The sequence below is a fragment of the Eucalyptus grandis genome, chromosome 11 (genome assembly GCF_016545825.1).
Source record: "Eucalyptus grandis isolate ANBG69807.140 chromosome 11, ASM1654582v1, whole genome shotgun sequence".
NCBI classification, from domain to species: Eukaryota; Viridiplantae; Streptophyta; class Magnoliopsida; order Myrtales; family Myrtaceae; genus Eucalyptus; species Eucalyptus grandis.
Window position 1 is genome coordinate 18,438,747 of NC_052622.1, and position 16,303 is coordinate 18,455,049.

Sequence of the window (16,303 nt, forward strand, 5' to 3'; positions counted from 1 at the left end):
AAGAAAATATGAACTATTTTACCTACCAAACTCCAAACCTGCGCATAACGTTGTAGTTCTGACATGCGTGCGCGAACTGCAAAAGCCAACCTTCTACTTTTAGCGAACAAGAAAAGAAACTCTCTCTCCCCCTCTCCCTCTCCCCTCTCCCTCTCCTCTCGCTCTCGACATTACTGAAGCGGGGTTACCGTTCGCAGGTATCGAATCGATCGTGCCCGCACGATTCCATCGTGTTCTGTCGCTCTGTCGCAGACATTGTCGCGTCGCGTCGAACTTCATCGTGCATTTTACTTCGCTGATTTCCTCCGTGGCGCGTCGGTAATCTGCCGAACCGCGCGTCGGTTTTCGTCCGTTGACGTTCGAATGCTTCCCGTTCCGTAGGGCGTGCGATTTTTTATCAGGAGTGAATTCGTGATTCTTTGGCCCGTTTTCGCGATCTCCCCCGCATTGATTTCCCCCCCGCCGCCGCCGCCGTCGTCGTCGTTGTTGATTTTTCCGCTTTTCTCGGTCGAGGAAAAATGGTCGTGGTCAGGCCGTTGCGCATTCGGGTGCGCCGCGTCGGCTGAACGGGAATCGCCGGTTTCGGGCAATCGGTGGTTCGCGCTCGCTGCGCAGTTTCCGCTGTTTCCGGCGTCGCGGTCGCGGTGCGGGAGGGAAAGAGGTGTTTTTGAAGCAGTGGCGCTGTGTTTGCTCCGACCGAGAGCGGTCCGTTCGCCGGTTGTTGTGGAATGCTAGCGGGGGGATTGGTCGGCGAGATGATCATTTCCGGGAGGTGATTTCGTTGCTCTTATGAATTTGAAAATGCAACCGAAGGAAGATGGGGAAGTGCAAGAGGAGCGGCCGTCGTCCCCCTATTACGTTCTGCAGCATTTCTCCGGGGAGGCGATTCGAGTGGCCAATGAGGCGATTCACAGTGTTTACGCTGGTGGCTCCGGCGCCCAGCCCGGGCACCGGCGCAGCCAGAGCGATGTGATGCACAGGAGGAGCAATAATCTTCAGAAATGGAAGGCTCAGATGCAGAAGGCGTGGCGGTGGGGCGGTAGTTTGGACGAGCAACGCCGACGGGCCAGCTTTAACCCCGAGGTGTTGGCGAACCAGAAGCGGCAGTGGTACCAGCTCCACGCGAGGCCTTTGGTACCTTATCTTTTCTTTCTGCCTTTTTCCTTCCTTCCTTATGAACCTGTTTGATTTCACTGCCTTGCTCAGACTTCTGTGAGTTATAAATGTGAAGGAAACAGATTCACATGGGGCAGTTCTTGTTTTCTCATCAGTTGGATGATGCTGCATAATTCACTTTGTTGGCAACCAATGAGATGTCCTTGCTAATTTATTGACCTGCTTGCTGAAATGGTACACAAGCAATTTTCCTCATTTAAACAGAAATCTATCTGGATAGTTTATTGTTGATGTTATACAATAGTTAGCGTCTTCACCAGTTTGCTGTTCATGAAGGCTGTACTTTTAGGCTATGCTATATTTGGGAAAAGAAAGAAAAGTGAGGTGATGAAAATTTGGGTGCAAAATGGGAAGAACTCTCTTGTGAGAGACTTGTGGAGGGAAAATTTAAATTTTTTGATGCTTTCTCTCCAAATTCCATCCCCTTGATGCTCCCAGACATAAAGTTAGCTAATTAATTGACTATTGATGACTTATGGTCATATCTTACCTTTGTATTGCTAAATAAGCAGATCAAAACAAAAGGAAATTCAAAAGTGTTGGTTTTGATTCTTTTTCCCCTTCATTAGAATTTATGCATTGGGAGAAGATTGTATGGGGCAGTTTTTAATACATTCAGCATTTCTCATTCTGGAATGACATAAATTCACTTCATACTTCTAAAAAGACTTCTTTGTCTATAAATATTAACAATCTTGTCTTGACTTTTAAGGGATCACATTGTCAAGAGTTCTGCAGTAATCCCTTCTATGATGAGAAATTGAGTGAGATCAAGTACGGTCATGAAACATTACTGTTCATAGAGAAAAAACACAATTTTAAATTGGTGATAAATCTCTTTTTTACGGCATTACTAGGAATCCATCATTCCTTTGCATTACATGAGTCATGTCTGCTTGAAGCTTGCCTTTTTTCCTGTGGTCTCTGAAAGTCTCTTTGTGAAGAGAAAAAATCTTTGTTTGTAATTAGAGGTAATATTTATACATTTTTAAGACGAATGAAGTTTCTTACCTCTTGTGATTTTAGACAATATCACCGTGTAGTGTCTCTCTCATCATCTACATCATTTTATTAGTGTTTAGCTGGCTCTGTTCCATATTTATTTCACAGATTGTGCTTTCCCCCCTCATTTGAGTGGGCTCTCTTCCATCAGTACTCCAGAAATCATGAAGGCGAATGGCTATGCACTGTCTAAACTTTATCTGCTCATTTCAGTAATTCAAAGTTGTTCTTGTAGGACAATGATACTTATGTGCCGCCAACCTCCCTCTTTGAACATTTCATCATTGCTGGTCTTCATTCAGATGCTAACTTGGAAGTTGTGGAGGATGCATTTATTAGGAGGAAAAAATGGGAGTCAGAGATGGCAAAATCTGACTTTATAGACTCCAAATTGTTGCAGAATCGAGGGCCTTCTTTCCCAACATTGGAGCCTCAGGTGAAGTGTAAGGCTTAATAGCAAAATCACTGATCTCTCTCTCCCTCCCCCAAAAAGAATTTGGTGGTCGTGGCAGATATCCCTTAAATTTGTCATTGTGAATGCTCTGACCATTTAATTTGCTATATGGCTGATGATAAGGTTTTTAGTTTGCCATTGTGGGTTTGGATATGTGGCTCTTCTTTGAAGCTTGCAGGGCATATGTGTTTTAGTTGGCCTCAATTTCACAAATATGGCACTAATAGATCAGTTTGCCTATGTTGTGTTTACTTACTTTTGCAAGTTATGTGAGCATTTTCTTTTTCAGGAGTCATTTCCTTTGATGGCAACTTAATGGTAGCCTCTTGTTTTTTTTTTCCTTTTTATAAACACAGATACTTTTTAAATATCCTCCTGGCAAGAGGTTACCAATGCGACAGAGGGATTTAGCAGCATTTTGCTTTCCTGGAGGTGTTAAGGTGCGAGACTAAACATTTGAGGGCCTTTAATACCTGAATAAATTTGAAGCTACTCTGTTAGTCATTGCTAGATTCGTACGTATTGGAGTTCTTTGATATTGTATGTTACATAAGGAAACTCCCTTTGCATCTTTTTCCATCTTTTGTGGGGTTATCTTCTCTTTTGGCAGTTGCAACTTTACTACAAACAGTTTTGTTGCTTCAATTTTACCAGGTATCCCGAGATTGCTCCTCTTGATATGTGTCAACCAATGTGTTTGACCTACAGAATTAGGTCGTTTTATGACAATATAAGCTTTTTGTGAAATGGGTGCACAACATGGTATCAAAACTCAGTCAAGGGTTCCAATCCTAGCGCTAACTCATCTAGTGTTTCTGATTTTCACTGCTATTATTCTGCTCCTTATCTGCCCTTATCCACGTTCTATGTGCACATAAAAGTCATGCTTACATGCGAAAATAAGTTCCATGTATATTTAAACATATAGTAGGGGTTTATCTTCAGATTAAGATTTTGGGTTGAATGGTTCACTAACTATATGGATGTGATACTTATGTCATTAAATCAGTTGGTTCACGATAGCAAGAGAGGCTAATAATAAGCTGAAGTGACTAGAACTTGGAAAGTGCCAAGGTAAACATCATTGACATGTTAGTATTGATGAATATTAATATCATTCTACCATCAATATTAAGTGTTTGAATGACACGGAGTAAGTATTTGATCAAAAGAATTAGCTAAAGGAAAAAATTTCTTATGGGAGCAGAGTTGTTGCCAAATTGGTCCTGAAAAGAGAAGATCGTAAGTTCCTTTGATCACAGATCTTTTAACCATACAGAGGCAAAACTCACACTACATTATGTGTTATATAGGAGTGAGAAATGTTTAGCTGGTTGGTGAACCCTTCATGGCTACCGACAGTGAATGCTCCACTCATCATTTAGATAATTACGAAATACTTAATATCTCTTAGAAGAAACGGTTAGCCTGCGTAACTTCAGATGTCCCTTGCGTGTTTTGGAGCCGGTTGATATTGAACTTGCATTTGTGAATCAACTTTGATGTATCTAATCTTTGCTTTACATAATGGGTGCAGGCTCAAATGCTGGAGAGAACTCCTTCTCTAGGTGACCTGAATGAACTTGTTTATGGACAGGTATGTAAGATTGTTGTATATCCTATTAGCAGAGAAACATAAGTACGCCCTTCTTGTGAGCCCTAGCCTCATCGAATGATTTTTTTGGTCCATAAAGTACTTTTCTTCTTAGTTGTGTATTGAATATTCTCATTGATGCTCTCTAAGACCATTGAATGTAAATTATGGTTGAAAAATGTATTATTAGGAATTTGAAATGAAAAACCTGCTCAAAAGTTGTCCTATATCTGTTCATAATCGATGTTTCTTCCCGTTTGCTTTATTCTTCTTGCATTCATTCATTTATCCTTTTACAAAGTAAAGTTGGCTGCAGCTTTTTTTCAGCGACTCTTTCAAATAAAAAAAAAAAAAAAAAAAAAGTTAGAATGGTGTTAGGCGGGGATGAAGTTGGTGGAAACAACATCAACTTAATATGCAAACCCACTAAAGAAGTAGTTGTCCTAAAATCTCTCCATCATATTAATTTTATAAATGGGGTACAAGGAGCTCGGTTTATTGTAGCCTCTGTAGATGCTTATGTGAAATTTTTTTAAGGTTGAGGTGGTAAATGATACGATCATGACTAAAAAGGTGGCGATATTATTGGAAAATCTAACCCAAAAGCTTAAGCTTCTAGGTGGAGGGATACCACATGAATATAAAGAACATTCATGATCCGTTGTCAAGTGATGTGGGACAATATTTCAACGCTCACTCTCACGTGCAAGTCGGATTACGAGCTACATGTGGAATTTTTATTATGCACATTTATATAGAATTTTTTTTACCACGCACCTTTGCATAAGGGATAACTGCCAAGCCAAAGGCTTAAGCTTCTAGGTGGAGGGATACCGCATGAATATAAAGAGCATTCGGGATCTGTTGTCAAGCGATGTGGGACAATATTTCAATAAATATGGATTAATGTTAAGGCTAGATCTGAGGAATGATGGCCTTAATTGGGTCTAACCCAAAATATAGGGCTAACCGTCAAACTTGGAATTGGGCCTAAGAGTTTGCCCAAGCCACTTGAAAAAAAGAGTTCTATTATTAGAAAATTGGTCAGTCTCATTTGGCTGATAAAGGGAGCCATTTTCATCAGCCTAAGGCTTACTTATCCTTTCCATGAAAGGTAGGTTATGGTGGATGTATATGTGCTATACAACTTATATTGGTACATGCAACTAACTAGATATGGATACTTACGTTGTAGACAAATTGACACCTTGAGATTTGTCGCGCAAAATTAAGTAAGTGTCTTCTTGAGGTTCCTATTAGGAAAGCTTGTTGTCTTCTAGTATCGGTTTATACATGCTTAATGACATTAATTCTCCTTCTGGGCCCTCTCTCCTATATACTTTCATTTTCTATTTGTGAGATTTTGTAAGACCACCACTGACTGTTCTAAAAACCTAAACTATTAGATGGAGGTGTGGTTTTATTATTTAAATATTGTAACACTCTCCCTCATGTTTAGTCTGGTCTTTTTGCCTAGTACTACGTGTGGAAATATTTAATTGGGAAGACAAATGGCCTAGGAAGATTTGAACTTAGGACCTCCAGTTCTGATACCACTTAAGATTTTGTGGGACCACTGCTAACTGTTCTAAATGCTTAAACTGTTTTAAAGGCGTGATTTTTTTTTTTTTTAAATATTACAACATTATTTTCTTCTCATAATTTGCATTTGCACAATCGGTATAATTTTTTTCCTAAGAGCTTTTTTATATTTATATTTCATTTATGGGATGGTAAAGTCTCCTTTTGTTTCATCATTACTAAGTGAATTTGATTTCCAAAGTTCATTCCTGTGTATAATGTGATATTTTATAATTTCTTGAACTAACAGGAGCATTTGGGCCGGGATGACTTATCATTTCTTTTCTCATTTAAGGTGAGTCTCTTGCTGTTTTCTTTACCCTGTATACTGATTGGGATGCTCAATTTGCTTGAAACTTTGACTAGACTTTGTATGAAGTGCAGGGGATTAACGATCTCTTGATGTTAGTGACATTTATTACAGTGGTCTGTTCGTGTCATGTTGATTGTGTGTTTGGTCATTTCATTGTCATCATATGGGAAGAGATCCTACTGGATTTTTGTATCCCAGTATATGGGGTCGGTCCATCTTTGCTATGGCTGGTTTTTTCTTTATTTACCTGTGTTGTGTTATCTGAATTCCTTGAACTATACATGTGCTCAGATCTAGATGTAAATTACAATGGTGATATTTAGCAAAGAATTTTATTGGAAATTGGAGTAAATTCATTTTTTATATGCCAATGTAGCCAAATCAAAAACCTCTCCTATATAATCTATGTTCTTAACTTCCTTAGATCCCTTGTTAGAAACATCTGAGCAGAACCACTAGCTGTCGAGTACTTGCTGCATCCTCTCTTCCTTTGTTGGCACATGAGATTAGCTTAGGCAAAGTTGTGACCAGTTCCTACTTTTTTTGGGAATGCATTCCACTGAGAAGATCGCATCACACAGCTACTGGCTGTTGTCTTGTGTTACTGAACATCATGTTAAGAAAGTGAGATCTCATGGTGGAGAGACACGTGGTCATGTTTCATCTAACATGAGATGCACTTGTGTTCTATCATATTCTTGAAACAAAGAGTCTTCTGCCATGCTCTATGTTCTCTTGTCAATGGTAATGTATTCATACAATTAATTAGTTTTGATGACTAATCTGGTGGAAGTGCAACGTTATTCACTTGCAGGAAGTTATTTTCTCTTTATTACTTCTGTTCTCCCATATTCTATGTTCTTGTTGTCAATAATAAAATATTTGTACAATTAATTGGTTTTGCTGATGAATCTATCGGAAGTGCATGGTTAGTCTGAACTCGCAGGAAGTTTATCTTTTATTTGTTATTGGGGTGGCCATAGCCAAGTGGCAAAGTTACTTTGATAAGGAAAAGAAAGGAAGAGAAGTCATAAAAAATGTAGATATCAATCACCTCAGGTGATTGGATGAATCATTTTACCATTTCTGTTTCTAGATATTGTGGAGAGAAGAGAGGAAATATTTTTTATGCTCTCGGTCACCTGGGTACATACATTCTAGTTGCAAAAGAAAAAAAAAGGTGATGTGACTTCCTTGGAGAAAGGGCTAAGTATGGTTGCAACATAATATGACTTCCTTGGATGTGTAAACTTTTATTTCTCTCCTTTCTTTTGTTTCTGGGATTTCATTTGTTTCACAGGATTGCTCCATCCTTTTAACAGAATGTCTCGTACTTAAGCAGATGGCAGACAATGCAACTCTTTATGGAGTTTGTTTGCATGTACCAGAAATTGTTCAGAGACCACCTGGCATTGTTGGAAATTTGTCACCTCTTCGTCAGTCATCTGGAGGATGTCGCTTTCTTGTCTCTGCTCCTCGTTGTTACTGTTTGTTAACTAGAGTACCTTTCTTTGAGTTACACTACGAGATGTTGAACAGGTTTGTGTTGCTATGGTTGCCTTAACTTCCGCACTGATTGAAGGAACAAGGAATAATGGTTAACATTTAGCTTGTGTTACGACAATTCAATGCAGTATCATTGCACAGGAGCGTCTTGACCGGATCACTCGATTTGTTAATGAAATGACTCTCACCAGTTACATTCCTTCAGAAACCAATGCACACGATATAGTGAGTAAGAATGATGAGGATCATGACAATGACTCTCGTACAGATTGGATGGCATCTGCAATACCTCTTCACAGTGCTTTTGCCCTTGCTGCTGCTGCCGCTGGTCTGGCACGAGATAGCGGTGTCTTATCTTCTTCAATTAAGATCCAGGAAACGCAGTCGCTTGAAGGTGCTACTGCAAGTGATGTTTCTGAGTTGAGTCACACGAGGCAAACAGATAATGATGTTGGGAGGCCTATGCCACATTCCGATGACAATACTTCTGAGATCTCAGAAACTTGTTCTGAGAGTCTGGAACGGATGTCCGAATGCTATGAAAATGGACTTCACTCTCCAGAAGTTGGGGCATTCTTATGCCATAGGAACCCTATAATGGAGCGACTGGGGAGTTCTGATTCCCTTTACAGGTAGTTATCATGTAACACTAGCTGCATCCTAACTCCTAATTCTGATGGATCCATCTTGATTTCTCTATACTAACTAGCAGATAACTCTTTGCATCTCCAAATTTTGGGACATCTTCTGCATTTACTTGTGCTTGTACTGCTCCAGTGCAATGACAGTAATGCCTGTTGTTCTTTGGCAGTCCAGTGAGAAGTGTGGGATCAGAGGATGAGGATGATGATCTTTTTCCAAATTCACGAAAGGATCTAAATGATGACGTAATGCTGGAGTGGGCGAGAGTGAGTTTGCTATTCTCCCATATGTTTAGATAATTGGGATTTATTAATGTATTGTTATTGGTCTGCTCATCTCTCTGCTCTACGGTCTTTGGTATAGGAAACTAAGAATGATTTGCTCCAGATAGTCTGCAGTTATCATGCCTTACCTCTTCCACCAAGGGGAGGTGAAATGGTTTTTCAGCCTCTTGAACATCTTCAGGCTATCTCATACAGGCGACCTCCCATATCTGCTCTTGGGCTAAGTAAACAGTTGTTAGATTTATTGGAAAATGCTGAGGTAACTTCTTTGCTTACTGATTTTTGCACTTTTATGCTTGATGACTTACCATTTATGGTCCTGATTAGTCCAACTAACATAGTTTAACTTGATGAAAGGTTCATGCAAAGATAGGTTTTGCAGAGACAGCTCTTGCGCTCTCTATATGGACAACTGCAACTATTTGTCGAGTTCTCTCACTTGAAAGTGTAAAGCCCTCAATTTACAAATTCTTGAGTTATGTTCATCAGATGTTAGACCTTTTACTAGATGCTTATGATTGTTCCACAAGACAGTAAATATTATCTCCAGAAAAAGAGTTCTGTCATCTTTTTGGCTTCCGGCCCTGAATGCAAGTTAAGCTTGCTAATTAGCAGCAAAACCTATAGTGAGAGAAGAAGCCACTCTTACACTTATTGCATGAGAATCCAAGATTAGAAGTCATTATTTCTCTTTCATTCGAGATTTGCTAAGACTTTTCAGTATTTTGCATTAAGATTCAATTCAAATCATGTATTCTCTTGCTTGGTAGAGAGGTATAACTCCACCTATTATCCTCTACTCAAACAATCTTTATTTCCCAGTCTTAGGTAAATGTGGTTTGGCATTTCATTGCATGCTTCAGAGCAGTCCATCTAATCCTATAAATAAGAATTTAATCTTTTACTCGAGGAAACCTTCCTTTGTTGGGCTCAAAAATGCTTTTGATTATTTAGGAGAGAACTGACGATAGTCACTGGAAAGTAGTTATCTTAAGGTGACTTTAAACTGGTTTTTCAGTAGTTTCCAAGAATTTTTTAGACTGTAAAGTTTTCCACACAGTTTATGAACAATTTATGCTTGCGATTTAGATTCCTTTCACTTTGGCATTGCCTCTGCTTCTTAACTTTTTGTTATTGTCAAGCTTACAAATACTGATCTTGGAAGTGAGTTTGAATTTGATATGTTCCCACTTTTCTTAACAGGTTTTATGGTTGGTTGCTGGTGTTTTATTAGAGAAACAGATAGTACTAGTGTGCCCCAATCTGGTAAGTCCAATGATGTTGCTGGACCTAGATAAACTGAACTTCGCTTTTATACTTATATGCTTCTATTGGCTATGATGGATTGTGACAAGAACTCCAATTGATGCAGGGTATTCTATCAGCTTCTGTGTTGTCTCTTATTCCCATGATTCGACCATTTGAGTGGCAGAGTTTATTGCTACCTGTAAGTTTGAACTCCAGCTTGTCTTATATCTTGAAGCTCTCCAATGATGAGTTGCATGCTGTACACCTAGATTTTGGCATCTAAATGTTGTTGTTGATACGTTGTGGTGAATTGGATTTTTAAGATTTACTCTCGGTTGTCTGGTTTTTTCCTTGACATCAACTCATTGAGAGTTCTGCTTTCAGTTTATTGCCTTAAATTTATTCCCTGTCACTTTAAGCTTTGTAAATGGAGAGTCTTGGCATATCAGTAAGTTACCCACTTGTGACTAGAAGTTCATGGATTCACGTCATTGATACACCACACCACACCCCATTTGCTGAAAGAAGAAAAAAAAAAAAAAAGTAAGGGGAAGGAAAAAGTGGGAAAAAAAGCAAAGGGAAATTGATAGAGATCACAAATGTGAACTTTGTTCCATAGAAGGCATCAGAATGTTCTTTCTTTTTCTCCCATATCACATATAAATGAAAATGTTATTGGTATTATTTTCCTCATTTTGTGCTCAATAGGTAGAGTGCATTTTTCCTTTCTTATCCTCTATTCCCCTATCGTGACAGCAGAAAATGGAGTGAGTGGTTAGTGGATAGGATAACAACATATTCGAATTATTGATAGATAATAGTGTGAGATTTTATGGGATCACTGCCAACTGTTTTAAAATCTTAAGCTGTTAGATGAAGGCAGGGTTTAATGTTTAATTACGTGAACACTCCCCCTCACGCTTGGTTTGGTCTTTTGCCTAGTACTAAGGGTGGACGTATTTAATTGGAGAGGCAAATAAGGCCTGGAAGGATTTGAACTCAGGACCTCCAGTTTTGATACCATATGAGATTTTGTGGGATCATTGTCAACTATTCTAAGAGCTTAAGCTGTTAGATGAAAACGAGGTTTGATGTTTAATTACGCTAACAAATAGCTGTGGATAGACATTGGCAATGAGGTTGATAGTGGATTTAGATCTCTCTCTCTCTCTCTCTCTCTCTCTCAGCAGATGTAAATAGAGGATTCTTATATTTTCTTTCTAGGACTCGTGTTACTCTATATGTATTTGTTCTAATACTCCCCCATGCGGGCAAATCCAATGCTTCATTCGGGTCCATCTGCTTAGACTTTGTTGGATGTAACATCTTTAAATACTGGATGCAGTTACTATTATTATTTCTGGCCTCCTATCTAGACCACAAAATGCACCTGAAAGAGATTGAGGGGTACCTCTCCTGGAACACTGCAATGCTAGACAGGCACCTAAGTTCCATAAAATTAACAAGCATAGGTTTGTCAAGACAAATGGGTCACCCAGTTAGGTATATAACCTTGCATTTTTGGAGAGTTTATTGACTTATGAGTGTGGCATGTTCCAGTTTTGTCTGCTGGAGTCTCAGATTAGGCATGGAGTAAATATGGATCTCATATACATATGTGCTCTTCTCAACTAACTGCTTAAGTGTTTGGGTTGGAAATCCTCTGACATGTTATGGAAATGCCCATTGAGCAACCTGTTTAATTGCCTAAATTCTCATGGATTTTCAACCCTAGAATATCCGTCTCCAACAAATGCAAGGCATTACTGTATGGCTATTTTTTTGGTGGTGTGCCATGAGAGGGGTTGTTAAAGTCCAAAATTACTCTGGGCGGTGTTAAGACTAGCCTAATTCACAAGTACTTTTGCCTCCTAATTGCTTAAGCTTTTGAATAAGAGATCCTTTAACCAGGATGTTAAGACTAAACTGGAGTTCCCTCTTCTTGGGATTTATCTGAGATTGATTCTATTTATGACTTGTGACATGTTACATCAATGCATAACATGCTTGCATCAATTTGACAAAGTCTTTGGTTCTTCAGTTTTTACCATTTTTTATATATATACTTGTTTCTATGCGGAAAACCTTTTCCATAATTTACTTGCATTACCTGTCAATTTTTTGTTGGTGGTAGTTTTTATTGTGAATATCTATTGTTTGCTTTCAGGTTCTGCCTGAGAGAATGTTTGATTTTCTTGATGCTCCAGTTCCCTTTATAGTAAGTTTTCATTGTTTCCAACTCATCCTATTTTAAGTCAGACTTGTAATTTGGAAGCATCGTGGGATTAATATTGTTATGATCCGACGGCTTTGCAGGTGGGCATACAGCACAAATTTGCTGATTTGAAGATGAAAACATCTAATCTTATTCAGGTTAATGTGCTTAAAGACCAGGTTTGTCATCTTTTCCCTCCTTTATCAAGACAAGCATACAAATGTTTTTCCTCATGGAACAATGTTCTGATAAAATCCATGTAGCCCCTGAATATCAAAGAAGAAACAGCACATGGCAATAAAGGCTTGATTTATTGTTCTCAAATTTGTTGTTGTCATAGAAGTTAAATAATAGTTTTTTGCTGCCAATTCTTTTCATTTGGTGCAATGGAGGATGTTTTAAAGAGATTAGCTTAGTTTGTGGCTGATGAAGCAGAAGTACAAAATTTCAACTTTTCATACTTATGACTTGTGGTATTTCATATGCCACAACAAGAATGTTCACTAGAAGATAACAGACTATTAGACTTGAGCATTATCTTATGTGAACTAGCATTTTAGGCTCCATGTTAAAGTTCCTCACTGACCTGCCGCTGATCTTCCCTTCTATGTACTAATATTATTTGTGGAACAGATGAAGTATCAGAGGATGGAGGGTCTGGGTAATACAAGAGTTTTGTGGTTGATTAGAAAAGACATACATTACTTTCTCTTTTGGTGATTTACACTGGTTTACCTAGAAGAATGTAAACTCGGACTAACAGAACTACAAAAGAACTGTAGTGTATATGGACCAGCAAGGTAGATTCAGATGGGTGAATAGGAAAATCCTTTCAGTGATGTTCTCTCAATTTTCTCCTCTGTTTGATCAGATTAATACTTGGAGATGATTCTAATGGTCCTGTAGAAGGAAATGGCTTCTATGTTTAAGCTCGTGTACAAGAATGTTTTAGACAAAAAGCTGGGTTAATGGCTGGCTGGAATGGAACAATCTTTGACAAATTGAACTCACTTTTGTAGGTGAAAATGCGTCATTTGCCAGCACTACCTAGGTACAAAGAGCTTGTTTCTGAACTAAAGCCAATTTATGCTAGACTATCTCTTGAAAGCTCAATTGCTAAAAGGCATCCTGTATATAAGTGCAGTGAAGTGCAGGTACACATGATCATCATGGAGTTTCTAATCAGTATTTTAGTGTGTTTTTCCTACATGAATAGATATGCTGTTATTTTTGCATCATATGCCTCTGATTCTTTTTACTTTTGATAGTCACTAATCTGGTGATGGTGTGCAGGCAGAAGCTGCTGGCAGGTTCTTGACTGTAATGAGGAACTACCTTGATTCACTGTGCTCAGATTTGAAGTCTTACACAATTACTAGTGTACAGTCAAATAATGACAGGGTTAGACTGACTTTATAATATTCTTTTCCTTGCTGCTTAAATGATAAGTAATTACTATGGTTTATAGAACCTATATTCTCATTGAGATGTGATTGTTTTGTACCTTTTCAGGTTTCTTTACTGCTTAAAGATAGTTTTGTCGATTCCTTTCCTAGTAGAGACCGACCATTTATTAAGGTAAGATCTACTTTCCTTGAACTATGCATGATGCCATACATATTTGTTGCATTATATACTCTAGCTACAGCATCTCATCTTCTATGCATTAGATTATTATCCAGGAGTTCATCAAGTGATTAGAAATTTTAACCAATGAAGCATCTACCAGGGCATTCTTGAGTATTAATATAAGACTACATGATTTTTGCTGGTGCATTACTTTGACTTAATTGCTTGTATCTTAAATTAACTGAAGCTCTAGCATTTGTGGATGTATGGGTATTGATATCTAAAATGTAACCTCCTGCACTTTTGAGCAACTTGAGTCTTTAGAATAAACGGGAGTGCAACGAACATGGTATTGGAGTGATTGGATTGTCATACTCCCCGTTTTACACATTTCCTTCTTTCATTCTTAGTCGATTTTAACATTTTGGTTAATGCATTGGGTTCATATACTTAAATTGATGTCACGGTTTCCATCATCCTACCAGCCTTGTCTCAAACTTTTGAGTATTTGTAAGATATAAAATATAATTCCTGCCATTATTCAACAGTTTAAGCCTTTGCTCATTCTAATTGATGAGTACCAAGGATTCAAGTCATGAGTGGAGGGGCGAGGTGATCTTCAGTCCTCCAAGAATTTATTGTGGGCGTTGAATGACTGTAGATAACCTTCGTGAAAAGTCAAGAGGGATGTCATCGGATTGTCAGTATATATACATCTCATCTAACTACCTGTGACACACTATTTATCTAGGCACAATTTGATTCCATGGAGTTATGTCAGGGCATCTGGATTCCTTCATGATTTTAAATGAGGTTTATGGTAGAATACTTTTTGCTCATGATTCTCTTTCTCTTGGTCTATACAGATGTTTGTTGACACACAGATGTTTAGCGTTCTATCAGATGCTGCTATATCAACCTGTGAGAGTAGGCGTTTCTAACTTAAATCTTGACGCCATTATGATGCATCAAGTGCAACTTTCAAGGTTCGTTAGAGAATCCTGCAGATATAGATGGGAGAAAGACTACTATAGCCGAAGGCTTTAACAAAATTTTAATTTGTAGACTACCATGATCCTTTGTACGTCAGGGGCCTGCAGATATGTGCAGTGCCAATTTCTCATTAGTAAATTGTCTTGCCAAAATCAAGCAATCATCATTCCTGTCTTTTATTTGGGATATGATGTTCGGCTTTTTGGGCGTCTTCTAACTTGAAATGCTTGTAGCCACTTTTGTGGAAGAAGCATGGTTATGTAAACCTTCAAGGCAATCAGTCTCATTAGTGCAAGAGCTGATAAGTCCTTCAACTGGACTTTACATTACTCAAAATAGCTCCAAAATAAAGGAACTCAGATGTTCAAATTTTCTGTGCTATCCATAGTTCTGTTTATACATAGTGTAGTGCTATTGCTAATAGCAATTTTCAACAGGCCTTTTTTCTCCTGTTATCCTATTCTACTTAGTATTGAATCCTTTTACTTCCTTCTTGAAGAGTTAACAGTTTCGGTGAGGATCTATGAAATGATTGTTTCCTATATTGCCATAGTTTTTCCTTTTTTTTTGGGTTGGGGGGGGGTGGTTGGTTGTTTGGCGAGCCCGTGTTTCCCCTCTATAAACTATATAATATGCATAAAAAATTATAGGTGATCTTTCATCCATTTGATGCTGTGAATAGGCTGTTCTGGAAACAGATTGCTAACTTTGATTTCACATTGTTCCTAGTCCTAGAAGTGGTCCTGGAACCGCCCAGCCCTACTAGACAGTTAATGTTAGAAGATGGTATAGAAGTCATCGTAAGTCATATTATTGATGAAGAACATGAAAAGTGTATGAATGCACGAAGAATGGTTTTGCAGCACTCATCACCAATCCATATTGATGATGCTTAAAATCATATGTAAATGATGTTTACTAAGGAGTCTTTAAAGCGGGACTTTTTCATGTTTTTTCTAAGGTTGGGTCTGGTCCAGACGGTTCTCATTGACTTCATTGAAGCTTTGGGGATAATTAATTCGACGTATTAGGGGTGTGTATTCGATTGAACTGATGTAGAATGTCCAAACGAGCCATGGATGGATTTGTTTTTCATCGACATTTTTCTGGATCCCATTAAGCAGGAATGCCCTCGAGACATGAGGAGATAATTCAAATTCCAAAGTGCCAACTGGGAATATCAGGATGAATTATGAGTGTCGATAGCCTTTCTTAACAAAGTCATCTTTCTTAACGAAGGACGAGAGTACTTGCTGCATTTCCGTCTGCTGCTTCTTTTTCTGTCTCGCTTATCCCCCGTCCTTTCCCATCTCTCTCTCTCTCTCTCTCTCTCTCGTCTTAATTTTAACCTTATTCTCACGATTCGCTAATAGTGAACACCGAGTCCAGCTAAAGAGATGTTGGGTATTTGCCTCCAGCTTCTGACACTAAAGCCGTGGAGAAAAGAACAGAGCACTTGGGAATGTGATGACACAAGCTCCCAAAATCAATTCCACGAGCAGGGACACCAGGTCCCGGGTGTTCTATTTCCAAAACTCATTGATGTTTGCCCACTTTGATTTGACAGGGGCGTTTCAAGACTCTGATCCTAAGAGCTGATCTAGGATCATGAGATGATAAGATCATAAAAAGTTTTCAAATATGATATCTCAAAAGTAAATACATCTGTGAAGTAGATCCAGCAATCGAATTGGTAGGATTAAACCGTTCCTATACTAATTATTCA

At 38.5% G+C, this 16,303-nt stretch overlaps 1 protein-coding gene across 2 annotated transcripts; it reads left to right on the forward strand.

Annotated features, from left to right (window-relative positions):
• Positions 1–88: 88 nt before the first annotated feature.
• Positions 89–14,958, forward strand: LOC104425214. Of its 2 annotated transcripts, none has more exons than XM_010037836.3 (18): positions 89–1,134; positions 2,414–2,614; positions 2,989–3,072; positions 4,170–4,229; positions 6,058–6,102; positions 7,463–7,659; positions 7,755–8,258; positions 8,438–8,534; positions 8,632–8,811; positions 8,910–8,999; positions 9,756–9,818; positions 9,925–9,999; positions 11,968–12,018; positions 12,117–12,194; positions 13,035–13,169; positions 13,309–13,416; positions 13,528–13,593; positions 14,451–14,958. In XM_010037836.3, the coding sequence occupies exons 1-18, from the start codon at positions 790–792 to the stop codon at positions 14,523–14,525; spliced, it is 2,454 nt and encodes an 817-aa protein (XP_010036138.2). In that variant the 5' UTR covers positions 89–789; the 3' UTR covers positions 14,526–14,958. The 2 variants fall into 2 exon arrangements, with proteins under 2 accessions (XP_010036138.2, XP_018721481.2); XM_018865936.2 differs by having other exon boundaries at positions 1,006–1,134; positions 2,481–2,614.
• The last annotated feature ends 1,345 nt before the right edge of the window (positions 14,959–16,303 follow it).